Source organism: Phacochoerus africanus, chromosome 3 (genome assembly GCF_016906955.1).
Source record: "Phacochoerus africanus isolate WHEZ1 chromosome 3, ROS_Pafr_v1, whole genome shotgun sequence".
Taxonomy (NCBI): Eukaryota; Metazoa; Chordata; class Mammalia; order Artiodactyla; family Suidae; genus Phacochoerus; species Phacochoerus africanus.
The window spans coordinates 1,560,966-1,587,194 of NC_062546.1; the positions used below are offsets into that span (position 1 = coordinate 1,560,966).

At 61.7% G+C, this 26,229-nt stretch overlaps 3 protein-coding genes across 10 annotated transcripts; 1 reads left to right on the top strand and 2 right to left on the bottom strand.

Moving 5' to 3' along the window:
• The first annotated feature begins 42 nt into the window (after positions 1–42).
• PSMA7 (proteasome 20S subunit alpha 7) lies at positions 43–5,183 on the top strand. Its single transcript, XM_047770717.1, has 7 exons — positions 43–283; positions 1,972–2,098; positions 2,662–2,786; positions 3,346–3,468; positions 3,842–3,961; positions 4,320–4,382; positions 4,959–5,183. The coding sequence occupies exons 1-7, from the start codon at positions 188–190 to the stop codon at positions 5,049–5,051; spliced, it is 747 nt and encodes a 248-aa protein (XP_047626673.1). The 5' UTR covers positions 43–187; the 3' UTR covers positions 5,052–5,183.
• Positions 5,184–7,139: 1,956 nt separating this feature from the next.
• LSM14B (LSM family member 14B) lies at positions 7,140–17,626 on the bottom strand. Of its 8 annotated transcripts, XM_047770721.1 has the most exons (10): positions 17,372–17,573; positions 15,408–15,571; positions 14,295–14,430; positions 13,370–13,543; positions 11,490–11,657; positions 11,208–11,285; positions 10,857–11,018; positions 10,379–10,529; positions 8,679–8,864; positions 7,140–8,235 (listed from the first exon to the last, which is right to left on the bottom strand). In XM_047770721.1, exons 1-9 carry the CDS (start codon positions 17,496–17,498, stop codon positions 8,693–8,695), a joined length of 1,332 nt encoding a protein of 443 aa, XP_047626677.1. In that variant the 5' UTR covers positions 17,499–17,573; the 3' UTR covers positions 7,140–8,235; positions 8,679–8,692. The 8 variants fall into 8 exon arrangements, with proteins under 8 accessions (XP_047626677.1, XP_047626680.1, XP_047626674.1 ...); XM_047770724.1 differs by lacking the exon at positions 13,370–13,543 and having other exon boundaries at positions 17,372–17,572; XM_047770718.1 differs by lacking the exon at positions 7,140–8,235 and having other exon boundaries at positions 8,724–10,529; positions 17,372–17,626.
• Positions 17,627–18,051: 425 nt separating this feature from the next.
• LOC125122424 (uncharacterized) lies at positions 18,052–26,182 on the bottom strand. The gene is made up of 2 exons (XM_047770728.1): positions 25,105–26,182; positions 18,052–18,870 (listed from the first exon to the last, which is right to left on the bottom strand). Exons 1-2 carry the CDS (start codon positions 25,504–25,506, stop codon positions 18,559–18,561), a joined length of 714 nt encoding a protein of 237 aa, XP_047626684.1. The 5' UTR covers positions 25,507–26,182; the 3' UTR covers positions 18,052–18,558.
• Between the last annotated feature and the right edge of the window lie 47 nt (positions 26,183–26,229).

A 26,229-nucleotide genomic window follows, 5' to 3' on the forward strand; every position in this document is an offset into this window, starting at 1 on the left:
CCCCGCCCCGGCGCGCGCACGTCGCCCGACGCCGCCTTACGCCCGCCTTACGCCAGCAGCGCAGTCGGCAGCGCCGGGGGCGGACGGGCGCGCGGCGCGGGCGCGGGCGCAGCGACGTCGTGAATCGCGGGCTGCGCGAGCCGTGAGTGTGCGCTTTTCCCGGGCCCGGCCGCGTCGCCCTGCCGGCATGAGCTACGACCGCGCCATCACCGTCTTTTCGCCCGACGGCCACCTCTTCCAAGTGGAGTACGCGCAGGAGGCCGTGAAGAAGGGCTCGACTGCGGTGAGCGGCGGCCCCGCGGGGCCTGCACGTCCGGGGATGGGCAGGGCCGGGGCGGCTGGGGAGGCCGCGCTGACCGGCGCCGAATGCTTCGGGCTCGGGTAGCACAGGGGCGGGGGGGCGCACGGCAGCCGTCATGTGGGCCTCGCTTCGGGAAGGGGCGCTGCGGGCCGTGGCCTGCAGACCGCAGGCCTTGGGGCTCCTCCGGTGTCCGGAGCCGAGCGCGCCTGCCGGCGGCGCCATTTTGGGGGTTCGGGGGCCGCGGCTGGGCGGGGTGGGGGCTCCGAGTAGCGGGCCAGCCCCTTACCCGGAACGCGCCTTAAGGCACCAAATGACTTGGGCGAACGGCATGCGGACCGCTCCCAGTGAGGGGGCTTCCCCGACCCGGAAAGCAGTGGGCCGGCTTCGAGGACAAAGGGCGGCCGCCGGGCTCAGCAGCAGCCCTGCCGTCCCCGGGCAGCCCGGCGCAGCTGGCAGGCTCCTCCAGGGTGTGTGACCGCCCCCCTCGTCCCCTCGCACCTGAGCGCGGCTGTCGTTTAGGCCGCGGTTTGAAACGTAAATGCAATGGTGCCTTCAGTACGCTTGGCAGTTTGCTTATTGGTTAAACTGTACGATGGTTTTTATTTTATTATTTGGTGTCAGAGGTTTGGCCAGAGAGAAAACACCCGATTCTGTGAATCTTGGAAGTATTTTCATCTCTTGAATCTCTTCTGCAATGGGGGCCCCAAATCCACCTTGTGACCTATTTCAGCTTAAAGACTAGTGGGGGAGTCGCCTGACACCTGTCTCCCCCTGCCCCCACTGCATTTGGGGCCCGCCGGCAGGCTACCTTTCTTTAACCAGCGCCTCTGAGCAGGGCCTTCTTGTCTTTGGGAGCTTTAAAGACCAGGTCAGTTTGTAGGAAAGTTGCTTGAAACTTGGAAACACAGCCGACCAGGGCTTCTCTGCAGCCCAGGGGGCGTTTGGCAATGGCCAGGAGACTTCTAGAGGCAGAGGCCGGGTGGACGGTAAGCATCCTTCAGTGAGCAGGGCCGCCCTCACATCCAAGAATTGGCGGGCCCGGTGCCCCAGTCCTGAGGCTCAGAAGCCCTGCTCTGGACTCGGGAGGATGTCGCTCTGCCCAGTGACCGTTTCATGCGCGGCGGCTGCTGTTTCCATTGAGGGCTGTCGACAGGCAATCGTGATTTTTTTCCCCATGTGCTTAAGACATCCTTCTACCTGCGAAGCGACAGCCAGAAACAGCCAGTGGCCTCCCAGGGGTAGCGGACATGTCCACCTGGTCACATCAGGCTGCCGTGCGCACAGATTACCGAAGTGCGGGAGCGGGGAGGGTTTGGGTGTAATTTCACAGCCACGCAACAGTGCTTTCAGGACGGCTATTTCCGTGTTAAGGACTCAGGCCTAAAGGCTTTACGCTGAATTCCGAAGCATGGGGTTGAAGTGGCACATACCCGTGGGTCACACACAGTGGTTGTTTTCAGTTGAACTGAAACTGAAGCCTAAGGCCCAAGAGTGGGCACCTGGCTGGCGACACCTGAGGTAGCTGTGCACAAGCGGATCCAGCCCCACGGTTTGCAGGCTGTGCGTGCCCCCTGCCCCAGTGGTCATAGGGCCACAGCAACAGCTGCTCTTCGTGCCCTGGGCCTGGGATCACGTCACACTTGTAAGTGCCACGGTGATGTCCGTTGAAGGTTGGCGTCCGAGGAAGGGACATCGTCGTCCTCGGTGTGGAGAAGAAGTCGGTGGCCAGGCTGCAGGATGAGAGAACCGTGCGGAAGATCTGCGCCCTGGACGACAACGTCTGCATGGCGTTCGCGGGTGAGCCTGGGGCCGGGGCTCTCCTCCTGCCTCCTCGGAGGGCCACCCGGGGAAGCGCTGCCGGGGACGCCCACGCCGGGGAACAGGTCATTTCAAAGAAACAGGTGCGGCCCGCTTCTTGGGAGGGAGGGTCCCTCTCAGGTGGCTGAAGCACAGGGTCTCAGCAAACGCCCCGGGGTGAGGGGCTGTGCGGCGGCCCCCGTGCTCTCAGCGGCATGTCACCGGATCACGGTCGCCGTGGGAAAGGTGGGGCTGTCCAGCGCTCTGCTGTCAGGTGCGGTCAGCTCCTGTGGTTCCGCTCATCTCCCTCCTCGGCAGGGAGCGCCCGGTTTACCCAAACCAGAGGTGGACTTGCTTTGTCGCGGGACGCGTGCTGGTCGCCCGCCCGGCTTTCTCAGGGAAGCGCGTGGGGGCTGCTGCTTCCGCCGCCAGTCACTCAGGCGCCGCGCTGGGGACCGGGAGCCGGTCTTAGAAGCTGCCAGAGGTTGGCTGCTGTCCACGCCGTGCTGGTTTGGACCACCGACCGGAAGGTGGGGCTCAGGCTAGCTCTCTGGTCACCGCAGGCCTCACCGCGGACGCACGGATAGTCATCAACAGGGCCCGGGTGGAGTGCCAGAGCCACCGGCTGACCGTGGAGGACCCGGTCACGGTGGAGTACATCACCCGCTACATCGCCAGCCTGAAGCAGGTAGGCGTCGCCTGCCCTGGCTCGGCTCCCGGCACGGGGCCCTCACCAGTTAGTGTCCTGCTGCGGGTGCGTCACGGGGGGTTCAGCAGCAGCCTCGCGGGGTGGTCCTCGCCTGCCCCGTGTAATTTCCCACCCTTCGCCTAGTGGTACCTGAAATTTCCCTCTTACGAGGTGACGTGGGCTCACCTCTGGAGGGAAACGCTGTGGCTTTTGTCACGCCATTCCCAATGATCAGTCACCAGGCAGCTGGGAGGCGCTGACAGTCCCCCTACCCTGGTGACACTCTGGTCACCTGTGAACTGAGTGTGTCCGCGGCAAAGGAGCCCCAGGTCGCCCCGGCCGTGCTCCGAGGGGACGTGCAGCCAGGGTGGAGGAATGCTGAAAGCCGCTGGCCCATGTCATGTCTCACCTGAACTGCGAATAACCCGCATGTGGGCTTGCTTTAGGGTCACCCCTTTCCTGAACCCAGTGTCTGGGAGCACCATGTGTGTTTTACTTGGGTCAGTCGTCTGGGGAGTTTGTGCCAAGACAACTGTCCCTGTGTCTGTCTGTCCACTAGCGCTACACACAGAGCAACGGTCGCAGGCCCTTTGGGATCTCCGCCCTCATCGTGGGTTTTGACTTCGACGGCACCCCCAGACTCTACCAGACGGACCCCTCAGGGACCTACCACGCCTGGAAGGTGAGTCCCTGGCGCAGCAGGGGCCCTCGGGCCATCCTGCCGGTAGCAGCAGCTCTGAGCTGGCCTAGGTGAGTGTGTACACACGCTGGCTGTCGTGGGAGCTGCGGTGAGCAGGCGTGCTACTTGGGAGAAAGGGACCGCGCGGTGCAAGGTACGCGTCTTTCATCAGCAGCGGCTCATTCTTCACGGAGAACCGCCCCAACGAGCCCTTTGCAAAAAGCAGCCAGAGGGCAGGGCCTGGCGTCCAGGCTGCCTCACCTCAGCCCATGGCAGCAGAGCGGGAGCAGGGCAGCAGTGGCCCACGCGGGGTGGGCAGCATGTTCTCGGGCCAGCTGCAGACTGGCACACGCTGCATGGCACCTCCCCCTTCCAGGCCAATGCTATAGGCCGGGGCGCCAAATCTGTGCGTGAGTTTCTGGAGAAGAATTACACCGACGAAGCCATTGAAACGGACGGTCTGACTATTAAGCTGGTTATCAAGGCCCTGCTGGAAGTAAGTGCCCGTCTGGGCTCTGGGCAGGACGGTGAGGACGCCCGTGCCCTGGCAGTGGAACCTGGGCTGGGCGGAGGGACGGCCCGGACGGGACAGCTGGGTTAGACTTGGGGGTGCTGGCGGGTGAAGGCAAAGCAGCATCGGGGGTGTGCCTGGGAGGCCAGGCTGGGTCCGGGCTGCAGGGTCAAGAGCATCCCCGCCGTGCAGGACGGGCGCAGCAGCGCAGAGAACTTGGCACATGGACGTGCAGCTGGGAAACAAGCTGTGGGGGGGGGGGGGGCTGGGCTGCCCAGGGCGTCTCAGGGCAGGCTTAGCCCACTGGGCCTTGAGCTGCTCACACCCTTCGCTCCCGTCCCAGGTGGTGCAGTCAGGCGGCAAAAACATTGAACTTGCTGTCATGCGGCGAGATCAGCCCCTCAAGGTAACTGCTGACGTGGTTTGCTGTGCGTGCCTGTGCTCGGGGCAGGGGTGGGGACAGGCCATCCTGCTCTGGCGTTTTGCACCAAAAGATTCTTTCCAAGGAAACCCCACAAACACGAGTTCAGAAGAACTCATCCCAGTGTTGTGGCGCAGTGGGAACGAACCCGCCCAGGAACCATGAGGCTTCGGGTTCGATCCCTGGCCTTGCTCAGGGGGTTAAGGATCTGGTGTTGCCGTGTGCTGTGGTGTAGAGCGCAGACGCGGCTCGGATCCCGCGTTGCTGTGGCTGGGGTGTAGGCCGGCAGCTACAGTTCAGATTCGACCCCTAGCCTGGGATGCTCCATATACCGCGGGTGCAGCCTCAAAAGAACAACAACAAAAATCATCCCGTGTCCACCTCTTGGCGGAAACCTCCACTGTGCACCTTCGCTTCTGCTCTTTAAACAAACACCTGCATTCAGCGCCTGCTGCTCCCGGGGTCAGGTGTGGTGGCCTCACTTTCCCAGAGGGGCAGCCAGGCTCCCTCTCTGGGCCCCCATGTGGCCTGGGGAGCTAACCATAAACCATTTTTTGGTAGATTTTAAATCCTGAGGAAATTGAGAAGTACGTTGCTGAGATTGAAAAGGAGAAAGAAGAGAACGAAAAGAAGAAGCAGAAGAAGGCGTCGTGATGAATGGAAGCTCGCGCGCGGTGATTTTTAAATTTACACCACGGGCGATTCTCAGAATGACACGCAGGCGTCTCCCCTCCCGTCTTACTGTCCACGTGTGCCCTACAATAAACCTGCACGTTTTTAACCTTTCTTCCGGCGTCCAGTCCCTGAGATGCTGACAGTCCTTTAGAAAGCGCACTCCCTTGGGGTCTGGCGCTTTCCTTCTGGCCCGCGTTGCCAGGCTCTAGACGGCGGAGGGCGAGCGTGGCTCCTCCTTGGGGGCTGAGAGGGCGTCACGGGGTCCGCCTGCTGCGGGCGGAGGCGCCGCGGATGCCGGAACTTGGGGTCCCTCCTTGAGGACCAGAGCAGCATGCTGCTTCGTGGGCCTTTGCTCATGTCCTTAATGAAGATGTGACATCACAGACAAGCAGCACTCGGTTTAAACCCTGGAATTCATGTGCGGAGCAGCAGCCACAGCCCAGTCCCGATTTTCTGGTTTAGCAGATCAGGTCAACACACCGCTTTGCCTTGAGATTTCATGCTGTTTCTGCCTCTTTTTTTTTTTTTAGCTGTGCCCCCACGGCACATGGAAGTCAGAGGTCAGGGCCGAGCCACAGCTACAGCAAGCTGTCCAGGTTGGGCTGGGGATCAAACCTGCATCCCAGGGCTCCTGAAATACCACCAGTCCCATCAGCAGGAACAGAAGCCACAGCGGGAACTCCCACCATTTTTTTTTTTCTTTTTTGGGGGCCACTCTTGCGGATGGACGGCACCTGCCACTGGGCCACCTGAGTGGAAGGGATGCAGTTAGGAAGCGTCCCCTTCCTCTCCGTGAGCCATTATCTCACGTGCTCGGGCCCCTGCGGCCGGCGGCCACTGCACTGGACAGAGCACATTAGCAGCTTCTCTGCGTGGCTCTGGAAGCTGGACAAGGTGGACTCTTTGTTTCCATTAAGTTTTGGGGTGTGTTTGGTTTTTTTTGTTTTTTGGGTTTTTTTTGGTCTTCTTGCCTTTTCTAGGGCTGCTCCCGCGGCATATGGAGGTTCCCAGGCGAGGGCTCTAATTGGAGCTGTAGCCACTGGCCTACGCCAGAGCCACAGCAACGCGGGATCCGAGCCACATCTGCGAGCTATACCGCAGCTCATGGCAATGCCGGATCCTTAACCCACTGAGCAAGGCCAGGGATCAAACCCGCAACCTTGTGGTTCCTAGTCGGATTCGTTAACCACTGAGCCATGACGGGAACTCCCTGCCCTCGTTTCTTTTTAAATGAGCAAGATCACCCTTTAGCTTCCAGCCCAGGGGCAGGGTAAGCGTTTTGCCTTTACAGAAAAACCCTAACCGGCCCTTGCCCTGCACAGCTGGGGCCCCGCGGCTGGAGATGGTGCGGCTTTCTGGCTCCTGGGCCCTGGGGCTGCCTGTCTCTTCCAACCACCCTGGTAGGACTCAGGGCCCTGCTGCTCCCCGCACAGGTCCTCCTGCTCTGGGTTTCGGGCTTCTGGAGAGGAGTAAAAAGGCCACACACATTTTAAAGCCTAGCTGTCCATACGACTATCGGTTTGAATCCTCAAGAGCAAGGTCAGTCACAGGAGGTAAACTAGGAGTTAACGTATTCAGACTCTCTAGCAGGGAAACAGCCGCTTCGCTCAGCGGCCGCATCATCTACCTAAGACGAACTGCATCTGGCAGCTAAACTCTGGAAGGCTTTTCTTTTGACTCGGTCAGGACGTTAGAGCTCACCAGGTGAAAGGCTGCCGAGAATGCACTCAAACTCTGAAACTACTGCCGCTGCTCAGGCTCTGCGGGGAGCAGGTGACGGGCCGGGACACGAGGCTGGCCCATGCTGGCCTGCTGCCCGCCCCTAATGGGTCCTGAGACATCAGGAACGTGAGGGCTCTGGGGAGCATGGACGCCGCACTGAAGCAGCAAAGGGGCCACTTCTGAAGCCGGTTCTGTAGCTAGTTTATGTCCAAAGCCTGGAGAAGAGCAGCAGTCACCCCTGGAGGCCTCGCTCCAGGACACCACCAGCTCAAGGCCTGAAGAGCACCCCCCTTGAGAGGGCGTGTCGGGCAGGAGGTGATGCGGGCACTTTCGAAGCAGAAAGTCTCCAAGGTTTGCATGTTTATTTGTAATTACAAGTTTACACGACTCCAACCGGGCAGCCCACTGCTATGCTCTAACGCTTAGCCACTGAGTGCTGCAAAAATAAACCTAAGCTTTTACGGTAACTTAATCAATGCACAACTAAAACCTTTACAGCTACTGAAGGGATTTCGTCACCAAGGTGTTCTCACCCGCGATGCCCTGTCACCTGAGGGCACATGCTTCTACTAAGTCGGACCGTTACTCATGCAGCGAATTTATACTCCCCGCCTCCCGCCACCCACCAGTCAAACAAAAACACACAACTATTTACAACTGAGGAAAGAAGCTCTCGGTCAACCGACCTTGCAAAAAAAGACTGGCTCGCTTCCAAGTGGATGGGACACTGAATAGTGTCCTGCCAGAGGCCAACAGCGACTGGCTTGGGCCGGGGGTGGGCAGCGGGAGCAGGGAGGCCACGGGGGCACTGGTCCTAGGCATTCACCCTCAATCCTGACTGCTCTGGAAGCCAGGCTCCAGGTGACAGCCCCCAGCTCCCGCTGCAGGCCCTTCCTACCCTTGGAGGAGCCCCACCCGCCAGCCCCTCCCTCGACGCCAGCTCGGCTGGTACAACATGATCCGCGGGGCTCCCCACTTCCCCTGCCCCAGGCCCGCCCGCCCCCACGCTGCCCAGGCCCTGGCTCCTGGGCCCCACCTGTGGCACCAGCGGCCAATTGGGTTACAGAGATGTGCTTGGTTGCTGCATTTGCCAAATGAAATTTGGTTCCACTTTAAAAATCAAAGCTGTCCAAAAAGGTCACAAAACGAGGACCAAACTTTCACTCTAGAAACCTGTCTGCAGAATACCCAAACCGTACAATCAGGCTGTACGCAACTAAAAAGGAGAGAGGCCAAGAAACCTCAAAGAGGTTACCTATGAACGCTTTCCCCAAAACACGTGGTGCTCACTCAGCCCACATCCAAGTTCAGTTCTGTCCAAAACGTAAGTCGTGGCATGAAAATCTTCCAAACCCGGAAAACCAAGCGCCGCACGTCGCCCCGTAAGCGCAGCGTTCGTCGTCCTCGCGGACACCGCCCGCGAACGCGCTGCTCCAAGCACCTGCGAGGGGGACCAACACCGTGAGCAGCTGCCGCCCGGCCAGGGCTTCGCGGACCGTCCCGTCGCAACCCGCAGGCACCGCGGTGGTTCAGGGGAGGCAGCTCCAGGTCCCACCACCTGGCAGGGGGCGGGGCAGCACTGGGCACCCCTGGAGCCCGCTTACCACCCCTGGAGACCCTGAAGGGCACACGGGTGTCCCTGGACCCGGTTAAGATGCTGACCCTGGGTCAGGCCTGGGCCCCTGGGGGGCTGTAACCACCTCCCCGAGTAGGAAGCACCCAGCCCCCTGGCACCTGCACCTTCACTCGGACAGCCCGCCGCCCCCCATCCCCCACTGGCTGATCCCGAGGGACCTCAGTTTGGCCTCAACACCTCCCGGCTTCTCCGACCGGGGCCTCCCCGTCCCCACGCCCTCCCCAGAGGTCCGGAAGCCCCTCACTCACCAGCAGCCGCCTCCTTACACCCTGCCGGTCCCAGCTCTGTGGGAAGTTGGGTTACGACGGGCTGTGCCGTTGCCCCTGCCCCCTCGAAATCCACCCCGGAAACTACGGCCCCGGAGCAACCTTCCTGACACCCCAAAGGTCTCCGTGTTGAGCTTCCTCTCCTCTGCCCACGTGGTTCGCCTGGAACTGAACCACAGACAGAGCACGTGAACCTGACCGAAGCCACCCCCCTCCAGACCCTCCCACACGCCTGGGAGGAAGACAGCACAGGTGCGCGGATGGGGGCCACACAGCCAGGACCCGGTACTGCAGAGGCTCCAGCCCCGTTTCCCACCCAGGCCTGCCTCCCTCTGGACGGGGCTGCTGGGGTGCAACTCTCACACCCACGTCATCTAAGGCCAGCATGTGCCACCCACATGCCACAAGGGCAGCCCCGGCGACGGGGAAGGCTCCAGGACCTGAAGCAGATGGGGGACCCCTCCAAAAAGTTTCTAGAAGCTGAGGAGGGGCGGGGTAGACAGACAGGGTCCCCAGGAACATGATGCTTCGGCACCACCCACCCCCGTGCCGCGTGGCAGCCCCCCTGTGCCAGCGCTGGGTGTCCCGGGGCTGATCACAAGCCACTCTCAGGCAACACACCCAGCCCCACCCCTGCCCTGCCGCACCCAGGCCTCCTGGCTTGAGGTGGCAGCAACCGTGCCCTCGGTCAGCCTGGCTCTGCTCACATCCCACCAGCAAACCAGCAGCCCACCTGCAGCACACACGTTCGAGGCCAAGCCCTCCTCCTCCCCGCACCCCCCCCAAAAGCGTCTGATGCGACCCCTCGGCCTTCGTGCCTGCCCCATCTCAGCGCGTTCTCAACTACCAGCAAGGAAACTGCAGAAGCCACGACGCCCCCAAGGCTCATGGACGAAAGCCAGCAGGGACCACGACCCACAGAGCCCGGCGCGGACCTCTCCCGCGGTCAGGCCCCTGCCCGACCCGTCCTCCGCCCCGCCCCTCGCTTCTGCGCGGGCTGGCCCCGAACCCGCCCGAGACCTCAGGGCCACTCTCCGTACCCCGCCCCCACCGGCCCGGCTCTCCCTCACACACTGTCACCTGTGCACGCATCTTCTCGGCCCTCTTGCCCATGGAGGGCAGGGCGGAGGGGACCCTGGCTGTTTCGGCTATGCCCTCCGTGTCCCGCACACTGGGCCTGCCTCTGTCCTCGCACAACAAGCGGCTCCGAGTTTCTGTGCTGCAGACCCCACTACAGACCCTGCTTACTGTCCAGCTTGTTCTGGGGCAGCACGTGGGCACCAGAGGTCGGGCGCCCATGACAGGGAGCCCGGCCTCTACCAAGCAGGTGCCCCGGACATGCCGCCGCAGGCAACAAGGGCCTCAGGCCACCAGGCTCAGACCAAGCAGCAGGCCGGGGCCGGGCGCGACAGAACCGAATGTGGAGGCGGCCGCGCCGCGGGGGGCCGTGGGCGCAGCCTTCACGCAGAAGGGGCCGCTGAGCACGAAGAGCCCGTGACTGCCAGGGCTCCCCACGCCACCTCCGACTGCTGGCACCCGGGCCCGATCTAACCGCTGTGGAAAAGACGCGAGCAGGACCCCAAGCGGTGGGCCTTGAGCGTCGGATCTGGCTTCGGTCTTCGAGAGCGCAGCCCCGGCCTCGGGGCTCTGAGGGGAGCGCGCGTCCCCAGCCCCGGCCTGACCTGGTCTTGAGCTCGGAGGAGATGTTGTCGAAGAAGGACTTGGACTTGTCGTAGTAGCAGTTGGGCCCCAGGTGGTCCTCCTCGGCGGGGGCCTCCTCACTCGGGGCCACCACGGCCAGGTCCTTCTCCTCCCCCTTCTCCGCCTTGTCCTCTGCGCGGAAGAGAAGGCGCTGAGAGGCCAGGGGCCCGCGAAGCACCTCCGCCGGGACAGGGCCTCGCGGGGCCCGCCCGGCAGCCCCCCCCCCCAGCCCCCCGGGCCGCAGGGGAACCTCCCGGAGGGGCCTGTGCCAGCGGACACCTCTCTAGCCCGTCCCTGGGCCGTGCTCCCCAGCCCCAAGCACCGTTCCCACGGCACCCGAGACTCCCCCCGGGCCGGCGCGGCCTCCCCACCGACCAGCAGCCCGCCTCCCCGCCGTCGCCGTCTTTCCCTGACCCGCTCCGCTCCGTGGACACTGCCGGGTGGGGACAAACTCCAGACCTTTGAAATTCAGTTTCTTCTTAAATTCTTTGTCCAGCTCCTCCCGGTTGAACTGGGCGTTGGCGCTCTCAAAGTCGAAATCGCCTTCAAACTTGATTGTGTTTTCCTTGACGTTAGTGGGACGGCTCTGCCCTCTGGAGCGATTCCTTGTTCGTCTGTTCCCTGTGAGCAGCAAGGACAGCGACGGCTGGCCGTTACCGCGCATGGGACAGAAGACAAGCGGGGCAGAGCACGTGGAAGCAGCCGCCGAGCCCGGCCCGGACACGGCCGGCCTGGGAGGTGGGCAGCCCCGGCCGGCAGAGCGCGCCTGGGTGGTGCTCGGTGCCCTGGGGCGCAGGGAGCAGCTCTCACCCGATCGCCTCCTCTGAGGTCTTCTGTTCTCATCGTTCACCTGCCCTGAAGTCTGCGCAGCTGGAGGCTGAACTGCATCTAAGGTGCAAAAGGGGGAGTAAGGCCAGCGCCCCCAAAGCAGAGCCCAACGAGGGGGGCAGGCGGCACCGTGGGGACAGGCAGCTGCAGCTGGCCCAGGGCCCAGGGGGGTGGGGTGGGGACTTCAAATGAAAAAGGAGCCCCGGAAGCGGTGAGCCACGTCAAGAACGCGGAGGAAACCCCAAGGAAGCGAGCGCTCCGTACCGCTGGCCGTCTTGCTGCTTGGCGGGGCCGCGCGCCCGCTGAGCTGAGTCCCCGCCGGGCCCTTGCTGGGGAACAGCTTCTTGGCGTTCAGGTTGTCAAGAGAGCCAGTCTGGACAGCCTGCTCCACCATGGGGCTCTTCCCAACCGAGACGGACGGAAAACCAGCCCCTGAGTCGAGGAGAAGGAGGCGTTGAAGAGCAGAGCAGAGGAGAAAGGCTCGCCCCTTCCCTCCCCGAGGGCGCCTGGCAGGAGACACGCCACCGCGCCCGGAGAGGGTCCAGCAGACCAGGCTAGCGCGCCCCCCGCCATGCCAGGCCAGCCCTCTGCGTGAGCCCAGCAGCAAAAGGCCGGCAGGCTCCCCGCCCCAACGAGCCCCTCTCAGCTGTCTGGAAACAGCGCCCCAAGCCACAGAAGCTCTAACCCCGACGGGGCTCGACAGTCCCAAGATGCTGGCCAATTCACCGTCTGACAACACGTTTCCCTCTGGTCCGTGCTGGACAAGAACCACCCCCGTCCGGCACCTTCCACAAAACGCAGTGGTCAGTCTCTCAGGTTAAAATCTAGAACCCCGCCGTCTCTTGCTCCAGGCACCACAGAATCGAAAGGGTGACGTGATGACGAAAGCCGGCCAGAGGCAGCGGCCTGCACTCCCGCACAGAGCAAGGGCGGGCTCCCAGCCGCGCAGGCGAGGAAGGCGCCCAGGCCGGGCCGGGCCCGACGTCCCGCTCGGCGGGCAGCCGCCACGGAGACGGAGGGAGCACCGTCCCAGCAGCCGTCTCCCTTGCTCCCGGACCTGGGTGCGCGGTCTAACCTGGCGCTGGGTGGGGGTGCCCAGAGCTTGGCGACGAGCCCTGGCTGTGGAGCAGCTGCTGTTAAAGGGGCCTCCTGGCACGAGAGGAGACTGGCTATTCTACCCGTTTCCTCACTCGGGACACACGCCAGAGAAAAGACTGGCAGCCTTCTCGTAACCAGATCAAAAACCCCCGGGGCAGGGTCTGCACACCGATAGGTACTCGGAAGTGTCCCTCCGACGGGGGCTAATTAACTCGGGGCACGTCCCTGGCCCAGCGCCTCACTCGGCAGGGCCTTCCCTGCGCAGACACAGCTTCTGCTTCCTGCTCCCACCACACTGAGCAGGGCGAGCAGGGCGGGGACTGCGGGCTCACCGGCTTGTTGTGAAAACAGACCAGTTAAAACAAACTCTGTTGCCCTGGAGGCGGTTTTACGTAAACAGTCCTAAGAACACGAAGCTCTCCTCCTAGATCTTTCGGGGGGAGAGACCTCACTGCTTCTTCCTCCAGGCAGGACAGCGACACGTGCAGAGCAGACTGACGGCAGCCACAACCCAAGCCCCAGGGATCCCGGGGACGGTCTCTGCAAAGGTGAGAGGAGACCAGGGAGCTCTCCAGACAGCTGGACACAGCCGCATTAACAGGCCGGGAGTCAGGCCCGCTGTCCACCGGGTCAGCAGCTCAGGCCTGTCTGCCCTCTTTGAAGAAGGTGCCTTGCTTACAAGGACACGAAGTGCCCGATTCTGTGCCCCGGATGGGTGAGGAACGTGCCACACGGATCCCAGAGCAGCGTGCGTGGCTCCCCCCCCCCCCCCCCCCCCCCGGTGAGCCGGAGAAGCCCCGCGACACGGCGTTCCGTGCAGAGGCCGGTCGCCCACGTGGCATGGGCACAGCACAGGCCAGAGCACAGCCTGGGCCCAGGAAGAGGGACCAGAGCCACTGCGGGTTCTCTCTGACCCTCCTTACGCCGCGGGAGCCAGTCAGGGACACACGCAGAACCAGACAGAAGCAGCTTAATCGAGGCCCGGGCTCGACAAGTTTTCTCAAGTTATCTGCTACGGCTGCTGGCCCTCTGGTCTACTGGTTTACCCCTCGCTCTCAGGAGGCCTCGCGAGACAGCATGCAGTTCTCCAAAACTGCTGTTACCCTTGGAAGTGAGCTGGCGTGGCTCTGAGGACAAGTCAAGCTCTGAAACGGGCTGTGGAGACGGAGAAGAGCTAGGGCTGGAAGCCGCGGCCGAGGCTGGGGGGCTTACCAACTTCTCTAAAAGAAGATAAAGGAGAAAGAGCAAAAAGAAAGCATACGGATGAGTCGTGAGAAACTCGTCTCGTGCGCAGCAGGCTTGGAAAAAGCCAAGCGACCTCTCTTAGGACACTCTGCTCACCCACTCCTACTCCGGAAACTGGGAGCCAGGCTGAGACAGGGCCCTGCAGCCTAGGAGCAGCAACCAAGACGATGCGCTTTTTAGAAGCACGTGACTGAGTGAGCGAAGGGGGCGCTGCCTACACCTCCGAGGTTTCGACACACTGCAAACCTCCGGCCAGGGTGAGCATCCACACGTGGCGGCGAGGACCTTACTCCAGGGTCACTCGACCCCGGGGAGACTCAACTCCTGAGCCGGGCCCTGATGGGAGGACAGCCAAGGATGGGAAAGGAGGCCGCGGGCCAGAACTCCCACGTCCGCAGCAGAGCACGGGTGGCGAGGACCCTCTGAAACTGCACACCAACCATCTCTCCTCAGAAGCAGACGTGCCACAACCTCCACCCAGACCCTAGCTGACCCTGTGAGTGAACTCCGACTCGATGCACCTGTTCCGAAGCTCGGCCCGCTGCCCCTCTCGCCCTCCACTGAGTCATTACTGAGCGCCCTGACCAGCCAGGTGCACTGCATGAGGCGCTGAGCCCACTTCAAGCCCAACGGGACAAGAGCGCCCTGTCCCCACCCTCGGGGCCTGGGGCGCACCGCCTGGATGTCACCGCACAGGCGGCTTGGCGGCGAGGGGCAGTTACTCACCTAAACCCAGGGAGGCAGCATACTGCTGGCTGAGCAGGGAGCTGGCGGCCAGCTGGCCGTAGGGCGGCATTCCTCGGAAGGGGCTGTAGGGCACGTGTGGCTGGAAGGAGGAGGCCGAGCCCGAGCCCAGGGAAGACTGAGCAACGAGACATGCACGTGAGAGCAGCTCAAGGCCCTCCTGTCCCCCTGCCCGACCCGCCAGCACTGCAGGCGCGGGAGCTTCCGGGATGGCTTCGGGCGCTCAAGGCCGCCGTCTTTATACTCCACCCCCGCTCCCCACCTGCCCCGGTGATTCAGCTCCAACTTCTAGCTCAGTCCCTCCGGTGGCTCCGCACCATCTCTCATCAGGTCGGCTAGGCTCTGAAGAGGACACGAAGACGGCATCCTCACGGTGACCCTGCCCCCGACACGCAGGGGCGTGGCTGTGCAGCCTGGGAACTGCTCCCACGCCCCTTGCCTCTGGCCCCCGGCCTTCAGGCACAGAAAGGCCCCCCCTGTCCCCCAAGCCCCGGCTCTGGTACTTTCCTCAAGTTCCCAAGGACCCTCACTCCAAACCTCTCATCTGGCCTGGGGCTCCTCCAGGTGCCCCCAGAGCACGAGCCCCCACCTTCTGGCGGGGGGGGGGACACCCAGCCCAAGAGCCTCCTGCAGGGCGAACCGCAAAGGAGCCAGTGAATGTCCAAATATCCAAGTCATGAAAGCATGAACCTGGACTCCCGAGCGATCCTGGGCAAGCATGCAACACAGCAGGCAGGCCTGTGGTGGGAGCTGCAGATTCAGTCCCCACGACGCCGAGTTAACAGCTGGACGGAGTTGGGAGAGCCAACCCTGCTGTCCCAAGTCCCTGCTAGCATCTCTGCCGCTCACAGCATGCCACAGGGGCTTCAGGCTCAGCCAGCCCCAAAGGACAAACACTGTCCCGGCAGCGCGGGTGCCGCCCCGACTGAAGACGCTGCCCCCCCTCGCCCAACAGCCCAGACAAAACTTAAGCCCTTTTCACGAAGAGCTGCTCCCCCAGGGGAGCCCTCTGGCCAGACGACACGGGGTGCCACCTGGAAACCAGCGTGTCTCCGAGACCAGGCCCAGGACAGACAGAAGAGGTGCTGCGCTCACCTGAACGATGGCGGGGTCCTGGGGCAGCGTGTGCTGGGCTTTCGGGGGCTCACACACCGTGATGTCCTTGATGTCGCTTCCCCGGAAGATGATGTACTCGTAGACCTCCTCCCTCGGCGGGGCAGGCCTGTCCGTGGGCCGGTCTTCAGTGCCGAAGGACCTCACTTCGGAGTTGAGAAACAAAGGGCTAAGTCGCTGTCCTCCAGGAGCCGGTCCTGGCCCCCAGGCACCGGCTTCGCCACCCGGCGGTGCGCCCGCAGCGGCTCCGCCCAGTGGACGATCCCCACGCGACCCCGGCGGGCAGAGCTCCAAAAGGTGCCGGGTCACAAAGACGACAACGAGCAACTCAGAGCCTGACAGTCGCACGGAGCTCAACGTTCTCACGGCCCAACACAGAAGGCCACCAGCGCTCCCAGCCAGACAACAGCTGCTCTGCAGACCCCGTGCACATCTGACTGTGCAGATTCAACAGCCCCAGGGCTGCCTTTTGACAGAAACCTCACCACACGTCACCCCCAAGGAGTCTGCTTCCTTCTGAGAAGAGCCAGCACGTCGTGCTATCCCTGCCCTCCTGCCCACAACCAGCCTGGGAGGAGCCGCGACGGAAGCAGCGGGAGAAGGGGCTGGGAACGGGGCCCCGCAGCACCAGCGCCAGCGCCCATGTGGGGGTGGGGGGCGCGTTTCCAGGCTCGGTAGCCAGGCTCGACCCAATCGGCAGGGTTCAAGGAGCCCAAACAAGCATCTCCTTCTCGGGTCTCTGGGGCAGAGCTGGGCTCCAGGCAGCCTCTACCTAGTCTGAACACAGCTCCTGCTGAGGACCGGGGGCTACTCCGGGCCTCCGTTTCTCCAGCCAGGATCTCAAGCCAAATGCAGTCAAAAGGCAAGACTACACACGACCACGTTCCCTCATAAAGCTACACTCTCCCGGACCAACGCAGTCTATCCAAACTTCAACAGTAGGCTTTAGGATGAGCTATTCCCAGAGCTGGCAACGAACTGCGACCCGAAGGCCTGGGACTCCCTCTGACATAGAAGCCTGTGTGCTGTGCCTTGAGCCTTAAAAGCCCAGCACGGCGTCTCGAGCCCGACAAGCCCCGTTAAACAAACAGGGTTTCTGCAGACCTGGCTGCCCTCGGTGCTCCTAAAAGGCGGGGAATGACACCAGCCCCCTTCCCAGGAGAAGGAAGACAAAGAAAGTTTGAGGCCACCTCCCGCCTCCACACCCTCAGAAAGACTGGACTCCGGGAAAGCCTCAACACAGCCATCTTCCTCTAGTCTCCCAGGGACTTCGGCGCGGCCACCAGCCCCTGCAGGGAGGGGTCGGTCACAAAACGATAAATCCGCAGGCGGAACGTCTGAATAAGGGCAGGAAAGCGGTTTAAATGGGAGCTCCTAGCCGCCAGCCGACGCTCCTATCCTGGCAGGAGAATCCATTAAGACGTGGTATTTGTTCAGGCTCAAGGCCCCAGCCGCTTAATAGGTTCCAGAAAGCTTGCAGGAGTCGGGCTTTCTCAACCCCAGGCTTCTGGGGAGGCCCCAGGGAGACTCCCAGGGCCCCCCTCGCCTCGCCCCGCCCCCGCAGGGGCCGGGTTCTCCGCGCCAGCTGGCCCCTCCGCCCTCGGGCAGGTGGAGAGGCGGCGGCCGGGCAACGCCGACCCCCCACCTGCAGAGGTGGGCTACGCCGCGGAGGAGGCGGCGCCGCGGGAGCTGGACCCGCCCCACCTCCCCACCCCATCCCCGGGCTGGGCGGGCCGGCCGAGCACAATAACGCCGCCGCCGGCGGCCGGGGAGCCCTTTGTGCAGGCCGAGCCCCGAGGGGCCGCGGCGGCCGCCGCGCGGAGGCCCGGGGAGCGGGGCGGGGGAGGGGGCGCGCCCGGGGCGGGGAGGACGGCGGCGCAGGCCCGGCTGTTGGCGGGGGGCGGGGGGCGGGGGCCAGGCGGTTGGGGCGGCCGCGGGGCCGCTACCTTTGGCGAGCGCCACGGTGGAGTTGTCCGTGTCGATGGTGTAGAGGATGCCCTCGTAGCGGATCTGCGCCTTGGAGATGAGGCTGATCTTGCTACCCAGGTACGGGGTGCCCGAGGAGCCGCTCATGGCGGCGGCCAGCCGGGCCCGGCCCGCTCGCCTCCGCGCGGTCGCCTCGCCGCCCGCCCCTGTGCCTCGGCGCCGCCTCACCGCCGCCCGAGGGCCTGCGCGGATACCAGCGAACGAGCGAGCGGCGGCGGCGGCGGCGGCGCGCGGCCGGGGTCTGTGAGAGACGCGCGGGGGAGGAGGGGCCGCAGCAGCCACATCCGGGGCCTGCGCCGCCACGCCCCGCCCCCGCATGCTCGCCGCCCATTGGCTCGCCGCGCCGGCTTCCCTTTAAATATGGCCGCGCCGCCGGCTTGGGGGCGGGTCCGCGCTCCGCGCCTGCGCACCCAGCGCCGCCGGCCGGGGCGGGCTTTCCCCTGCTCTCCGCCCCACTTCTCGGCCCGCTCCCGACGGGCTCCGCGCGGGGTGGGAGCACGAGACTTGGCGGGCGGGCCTGGGGGGAGGGGTGGGAATCGACTGGGGCGGAGTGCGCGTGCGCGGGGCGGGGACGGGGCTGCGAGGGGGGCTGCACGTGTGTGTGTACGTGTGTGTGTACGTGTGTGTGTGTGTGTGTGTGTGTGTGTGTGTCTGTGTGTGTAGAGGGGCGGGGACGGAAAGCCCCGCGCGCCGTACGCGCCCGTCTGCTCCGGACCGAGGCTCCGGGAGCTTGTAGACGGTTTTCCCGGGTCTTAGGTTTCCCCCCTACGAAAGTGTGCCCGGCAGCTTTCCCCCGCCCTGGCTGGAGACATTGGGGCGTATGCCCCAATTCTCCCCTCCCCCAAGGGCGAAGGCTGGGGGTTGGTCCCTTCTCCGGGGAGCGAAGTCCCTGCCCACGGAGACCTCGGTCACTGCGCCTGGGGTGGAAATGAGGCCCCAGGGGTCTCTTGCCCAGGGCGGGGGTGAAGGCAGCGGGTCAGACTCCCTGCCCACGAGGTCACCATCCGTGGAATGAAGATCGGGAGTCCGGGGGGCAGAGGCAGGGGCCGGGGGTCACTGCCGGTGTGGTGAAGGCTGGAAGGGGTTCCTCCGCCGGTGGGGCGCAGTAGTAACTGCGGAGAACTAGCGCTTCCCGGCGCGTCAGCCGCTAAACATAATGTGCTGAGCGCATCGTCTCATTGAATCCCGCCCCTCCCCCAAACGGCGGTGGCGCTCCCTGTCCCTTAAAATAAATCCCAGCCGCCCCACCAGGGCTTCCAAGGGCCGCCTGACCTGGCCGGCTTGCTGCTGCCTCCAGCCCAGAGGCCTCGCGGCAAAACGGAGAAGCAGACCGCCCCTTTCCTGTTCGCCAGACCGTCTTCTGCCCCGCACAGCCCTTTGCTCCATTAGCACTTACGTGGGCGCTTGCTTTTTGTCTGTCTGTCCCTCTTGACAGCAGATCAGGGATCAGCATTGGGTTCTGAAAAACACGTAGGGAGGGTGACCAGCATTTTATAGAAATGAACCGGAATGAGAGGAATAGCAGAGAGCTCACCGCATAGAGTGCCGTTGTTCTGTGAAGCGTTTATTTCACTTAGATGTGTTAAAGTGGGTACTTGATCAAGGTGTAAAGTAGTTCTTGCTTTAAGGGCCAGAGGAAATAGTGGAAGCTGGGAGTTCCCGTCGTGGCTCAGCGGTAATGAACCAGACTAGTGTCTATGAGGACGCGGTTCGATCCCTGGCCTCACTCAGTGGGTTAATGATCTGCCGTTGCCATGCGCTGTGGTGTAGATCCCAGGCGCCGCTCATATGCCAAGTGGCTGTGGCTGGGGCGTAGGCTGGCAGCTGTAGCTCTGAAAATTTCCACATGCCACGGTGTGGCCTTAAAAGGACCAAAAAAAAAAAAAGTAAAAGCCACTGCAGAGAAGTTGTGGCGCTGCGCACACAGACCTCTGACCCCCCCCCCCCCCCCCGAGTCTTGATCTGGAGAGACAGCAGTGGGTGATGGCTCGCAGTGAGATGGTACTTCTCTGCTCAGGAATTGAACCTGGGGCCGCCTGGGTGGAAACCAGGAATCCCAGCCACTAGACAGCTAGAGGCTAGTAGCAGAATTGCCCTGATTCTTGCCCCCTGTTGAAAGCAAGAATGTTTCCAGGAGGCAGAGACTGTGAAAACTGGTCTCAAGTTTATGTTAATGTCTCCATACAGAGAAGCACTTAAAGTAGAAGCAGAGCAGTAGCACACACTCTAGAGAAAAGAGGGGCAGGAGGGCACGGAGTGATGGAAATCCCTCGTGTAGGACATTTCTACCAGGTCTTTGTCTTTCTTTGGCCAATTATCTTGTTTTATTTCTCACACCTGACCAGACACCGGACCTTCCCCGATATGTATGCAGGTCTTTGGCAAAGATGGTTTTCAGAGCAAGGGGTTCTGGGACGGTATCAAGGCTTCTTATGGAAGTTCCTGCTGTGGCTCGGAGGAAACGAATCTGACTAGGAACCATGAGGTTGTGGATTCAACCCCTGGCCTCGCTCAGTGGGTTAAGGATCCGGCGGCGTTGCTGTGAGCTGTGGTGTAGGTGGAAGACGCTGCTTAGATCCCGTGTGGCTGCGTCTCTGGCGTAGGCCAGCATCTGCAGCTCTGATTAGACCGCTGTGCCTGGGAACCTTCATATGCCAGGACGGTGGCCCTAAAAAGCAAAAATAAAGAAGACTTCTCAGGTCCTGGCGCCCCTCCCTGTTTGACCCCAGGCGTCTTACTGCGCACGTGTAACTGCGGAGGGGTTTTCTTGACCCCAGGAGTGATTGGCGTGCTCATCTTATCACGCTACTTGGGCCAAGCTCAGCTCCCACCGTTAACTTTTTCCGTCAAGTGTTAAGGAGAAGCCAGGCCCAATCGGCTCGGCTTAGCCGATCCCAGCTGTTCTCAGCCCAGGGGCCCATCGACGCTCCTGACTCAAAATCCTGCAGAGGAAACCCACCCAGCACAGGGTAGTCGCCCACAGGCAAGTTGCACACCCTCCAGACTCCCGCCCTCTGTGAACCCCTGCGGTCCCACCAGCACCCCAAAACAGTAAGGAAGTGGTATTGAGTTTGAGAAAAGGGAGCACAGAAGAAGCCCAAGATGGAAAAGCCTTTCTGCCACGCTTTACCTGGGCCTCCTCCAGTTGCTTCTTTGCTCCTGGGACATGGTGCGGGTGAGGGGAGCACCCCTGGGTGAGCCCAGCCCCTGGGTGGGGGGCCCTGTCCTTGGATGCGAGCTAGGACTGTCACTTAGCACAGTCCTCCCCAGGCGCACCGACAGGAGTCCTGAGCACCTCAGCAGCCACCTGGCCAGGTCCTCCCCTGCCCAGCGGAGGTCCTCCCCTGCCCCCGCTTCCTGGTCTAGATCTTGCTCAAGATCACGGGATCTGGACCTTACGCCTCCCGCCCCAAGCCTCTGTGTGCCAGGCACGGGGATGCCTTATTCCCTGATAGGAGCTGGTTCTGTTTGGGAGGGGAGCAGGAGCCTGAGCTCCCGGCCCAGGGCACCGGGCAATTCCTGAGGACCTCTGAGCCCCCCAGCTTCCCAGGGCTGCAGCTGGGTGGTTCCCCGAGAGCGTCAGTCACAGTGCAAACATCCAAGCGGGGCAGAGGCTAAAAATGTACACGGTGCACTGGTCCAGGAACGCTGGCCCTGCTGGTCATCCCTTGGTGACCTGCCCAAAGCGGAGGGCACTGACGAAAGGCCTGGGGGGTGCTTGTGTGCGGACCTGAGCGTGGCCCGGGAGTCCATTGCTGTGGTCTGTTTTCCAGGCGAGGGCGCACACCTCTAGCACTACCACCTTGGGCATCACTTGGGCATCACTGAGCCTGGGAGTGCAGAGAGAGGAGCCGAGAAGCTGGAAAACCCGGGCAAGTTGGACTCTGCCTTCGTTTCTCCTTCACCTGCGAAACAAGGAGATTCCCAGGCGAGAGGCTGAATCGGAGCTGTAGCCACTGGCCTACACCACAGCTCAGGGCAACGCCGGATCCTTAACCCACTGAGCGAGGCCGGGGATCGACCCTGGGTCCTCATGGATGCCAGTCAGGTTTGTTTCTGCGGAGCCACGACGGAAACTCATGTCTCCTTTTGCCAGAGGGAGATTGCAGCTGTCCTGCCCGTCTCACCGGTGGCTGTGAGGACCCAGAAAGTGACACTGGCCATGGGATTTTGAGAGGGGCTGGGGGCCTGGCCACGGGAGACGGCCAGTGTGCAGGATGACAGAAGCAGCTGTCCAGATTCCCACTGCAATCATGAGCCACTTACTAAGACCCTGCTGAGTGTTGGGAGCGTGTCCCTTACTATGGACAGGTATGCAGGGCTGGACACCGGACTCTGCCTGGGGTTCCACCACCTCTAGTGTCCTGTGGCAGATGAGGGGCCCAGCTCCCCAGAAAGTCACTCCGTGACTCTGATGTGCCCCCGAGAAGGAACGCCAGCCCAGCCGCTGATTTCACAGGTATCAGTGCTCAGGAGGAGCCAAACAAGACGGGTGAGTTGATGGAGTTCCCGTCATGACTCAGCGGGTTAAGAACCCGACGCTGTCCCTGTGAGGATGCAGGTTCAATCCCTGACCTCAATCAGTGGGTTGAGGATCCTGTGTTGCCATGGCTGTAGCGTGGTCCCCAGCTGCAGGTCCGATTCAGCCCTGGTTTGGGAACTTCCATATGCTGCAGGTGGGGCCGTGAAAAGAAAGAAAGGAAAAAAAAAAAGATGATTTAATTCAAAATATGCTAATAATAGCTCGGTGGTCCATAGATAAAGCGGCAGTTGAGTCTGTGGTCCAAAGCAGGGGACATGCCAGCAAGGCAGGACCTCCCCTGTCCCCTCCTCTCCTCCAGTGCGGGCAGTTTGGGCAGGGCTGGCTCTGAAGGGACACTTACGAGGGGTCTTCCGGGCAGGTAAGGGGCTGCGAGGCCCGAGGCAGGTGTGCTCAGGGGCTGAGGGGCTAGGAGTAAGGGCAGGAGGGGGGACGGTTGGTCCTGCCCAGCTGGGTTCTGCCCGAGGTCTGCGCCCCCGCCCCGGGGCCCGAGGAGCTGCTCTCCCAAGCACGGTGGGCTGAGGCTGCACATCTTTGGCCCTCCTTCCCCTTCTCTGGCTTCTCCCCCGTCCCTCCTCCTCCATCTCCTCCCCCACACCCCCCTCTTCCACTTCTTTCCCTCCCTCACCTCTGCTGCTCCTCTCCCGCCCAGGGCCCCGGGCCTCCGCCCCCCTTCCCAGGTGCAGCTGGATGGGAGCGGGGAGCAGAGTCGATGGCTGGCTGACCCGTCACCAGGTTCCTGGGGTCAGAGTGCAGCATGGCAGCCCCTCAGAAACAGAAAGTGCCTAGAGAACATCCTGGAAAGGGGAAAGTGGACAGGCCCGTGGGCTTTCTTCTCCTGGCGAGGATGAAGCCTCTGGACACCGAGGGCTTCAGGAGCTCAGGAGCAGCTGATTTACAAGGTTGTGCTAATTTCTGCTGTACAGCAAAGAGATTTGGTTGCTTCCCTTAATCTAATAATCTAATAATCTCTGTGTTGCTGTGAATGGCATTAGTTCATTCTTCTCATGGCTGAGTAGTGGTCCATTATTTTAAATAGACCACTTTTTTTTTTTTTTTTTTTTTTGGCCATCCCTTGGCACATGGAGTTCCCAGGCCAAGGATCAGATCCCAGCCACAACTGCAACCTAAGCCACAGCTGCGGCGATGCTAGATCCTTAACCCACTGTGCTGGGCGGGGGATCAAACCTGTACCCCAGTGCTCCTAAGACTCTGATGATCCCATTGTGCCATAGTGGAAGCTTTTTTTTTTTTTTTTGCTATACCTATGGCTTATGGGAGTTCCTGAGCCAGGGACTGAACCTGAGCCGTAGAAGCTACAATGCCGAGTCCTTAACTGCTAGGCCACCAGGGAACTCCTGCAGCACATCTTGTTTTTTCCTTTTTCAGCCGCACCCACAGCTGCACCCACATGGAAGGCCCCAGGCTAGGAACCAAATCCAAGCCACATCTGTGATCTGTGATGCAGCTGCAGCAGCGCTGGGTCCTTAAGCCACCCCGTCACAGTGGGAACTCCATCGTTTTTACTTATCAATACAAGATGGCTCTCAGAGCCCAATGGTGACATGCATATCTGTTTGGCAACAGACCCAGCACACACTGAAATGTTTTCACAGCAGAGCTGAACCCCGTGACCGCCAGCAGGAGATTGGACCGGTCTGGGCATTGCACAGACCAGACTGGCCACACAGACAGGGCCACCAGGGCAAGAGAGGCAGGGACAAAGCCCTGTCCTCTCTGCAGTCGCCGGGGACCTAATGGTGAGGAGCTGGGCCAGCTGCTTGGCCAGGATCACACAGCCAGAAAGCGGCCTGGTTGGGATTCCAGTCTGAGTTTTGGGCTGCTGACCTGGACACCTGCCTCCGAGCCCTCCCTGCTCAGCCCTGGGAGAGACCAGATGTGCTTTTCTCAGCCAAGGAGCTCGCACTCTCCAGGAGCCCGGGATGCAGGCTGAGCTGGGGCTGAAGCCCGGCCATGGGGAAGGTACTTCCTTCTGTCCTGTCTGGACCCCACCCAAAGGGTGCAGGGTGCAGGGAGGTGCCATAGAACCCAGAGGCTTCCCTGGGGAGCATCTTAGGATGTGAACTCCAGGTTGGCTCCAAAGCCAGGCCCTTGTGTTTGCACCCGCCTGACAGCACAAGTTTCCGCCCTGGCAGAACCACAGCCCTGAGAATGAAGTCATGTAAATAAAGAAGCGGTAGAGGCGTTCCTGTCGTGGCACAGCGGAAACGACTCAGACTAGGAACCATGAGGTTGCGAGTTCGACCCCTGACCTAGCTCGGTGGCTGAGGATCTGGTGTAGCTGTGAGCTCTGGTGTAGGTTGCAGATGCAGCTTGGATCTGGCGTGGCTGAGCCTGTGACATAGACCAGCAGCTACAGCTCTGATTCCCTAGCCTGGGAAGCTCCATATGCCACAGGGGTGGCCCTAAAAAGACAAAAAGACCAAAAATAAATAAATAAATAAATAAAAATTTAAAAAATAAAGAAGGGGGAGTTCCCGTCGTGGCGCAGTGGTTAAGAAATCCGACTAGGAACCATGAGGTTGCGGGTTCGGTCCCTGGCCTTGCTCAGTGGGTTAACGATCCGGCGTTGCCGTGAGCTGTGGTGTAGGTTGCAGATGTGGCTCAGATCCCGCGTTGCTGTGGCTCTGGCGTAGGCCGGTGGCTACAGCTCTGATTCGACCCCTAGCCTGGGAACCTCCATATGCCGTGGGAGCGGCCCAAAGAAATAGCAAAAAAAAAAAAAAGACCAAAAAAAAAGATTTCTAAAAAAATAAAGAAGGGTAGAGGACCTTCTGTTGTGGCTTAGCAGAAACAAACCCAACTCCAATCCATGAGGACGTGGGTTCGATCCCTGGGCTTGCTTGGTGGGTTAAGGATCCAGCATTTCTGTGAGCTGTGGTGTAGGTCAAAGAGGTGGCTTGGATCCGGCATTGTGGTGGCTGCGGCGTAGGCTGGCGGCTACAGCTCTGATTGGGCTCCTAGTCTAGGAACCTCCATATGCTGCCCTAAAAAGCAAGAAAGTTAAAAAAAAAAAAAGAAGAAGAAGAAGCAGTAGGGATGGTTCAGCCCCCCCCCCCCAGCATCTCATCACCCGTAGTGACTGCCCAAGAATTTCCAGCTTGAGGGTCCCTGTCACACAGAGGTTCTCACCTGGCTGGGGTGTCGCATCCTCATGTGAAGGTCCAGCTTGTCACCGCTACCGCTGTGAACCTTTGTGGCAGCCTTCACCCTCCAGACGCAAAGGCTCCGTAGCAAGAAGCCCGGTGCACTCGGACCACAGGGCACAGGATGCAGGGTGGCCGGGGGCGTGAGTGGCCAGAGGAGCAGCGTGTGGCTGGGCTGAGAAGGGTCCAGAGCTGCTTCCAGCTTTCCCAGGAGGTTCCGGCAGCTGGGTGGGGGACGGCGCCAGAAACACATCCCCACGGCTCGTGGCTCATAGTGGAGGGCACAGTTGTGTGAGTACATATTTGCTTTTCCCGAGCTCTGGACGCGGAAACCACACTCGCCTGGGGCGTCTGGCTGCGGTGGGGGCAGTGTCTTGACAGAGGGCATTCAGCTGCTGGAACCTCGGGGCCAGAGTGCGGTCTCTCTCCACGCCGGGCTGGACCAAACTCGTGTTGTCCCTTCGTTTATCTGTTGCATTAGCCACATGGTTAAGGTCCATGGTTACATGCCATCAACTCACCCACTTGAGGTGTTCATTTCAGGGTGTTTAGCAGCTGTCACCACTGCTTCATTCCAGAGCCTTCTCCCCACAGCCCCCCAAGCCCTGCAGGCATTGGTGGGCACTCCCTGCTGCCCTGTCCTCTGAACCCTGGGCAGCCGCTGCGGGCCTGCCCCTCCTGGATGTTCCTCATCCGTGGAGTCGTTCGAGCCTGGCTCCTTTCGCTCTGTGTGCATTTGTAAATGTTTCCCATTTGTGGCCGCATGGAAGCGGCATATGCAAGGTTCCGGGCCGAGGATCAAATGCAAGCCGCAGCTGCAACCTCCGCCACAGCTGTGGCAACGCCTCAACCCCCTGCACCACAGCGGGAACGCCTCTGAATGTTTTCAGGGCGCATCCAGGCGGCAGCCTGGACAAGGACTTCATTTCTATAGCTGAATAATACTCCGCCGTGTGATGTCGCTTACTTACTTACCAGCCGAGGACATTTGGGTTGTTTCCACTTGTCAGCTCTTCTGAATAAAGCTGCTGCAAATGCCATGTACCAGGTTTGGGGGTTTTTCTTTCTTTCTTTTTTGGCCACCCCACATCTTATGGGGTTCCCGGGCCAG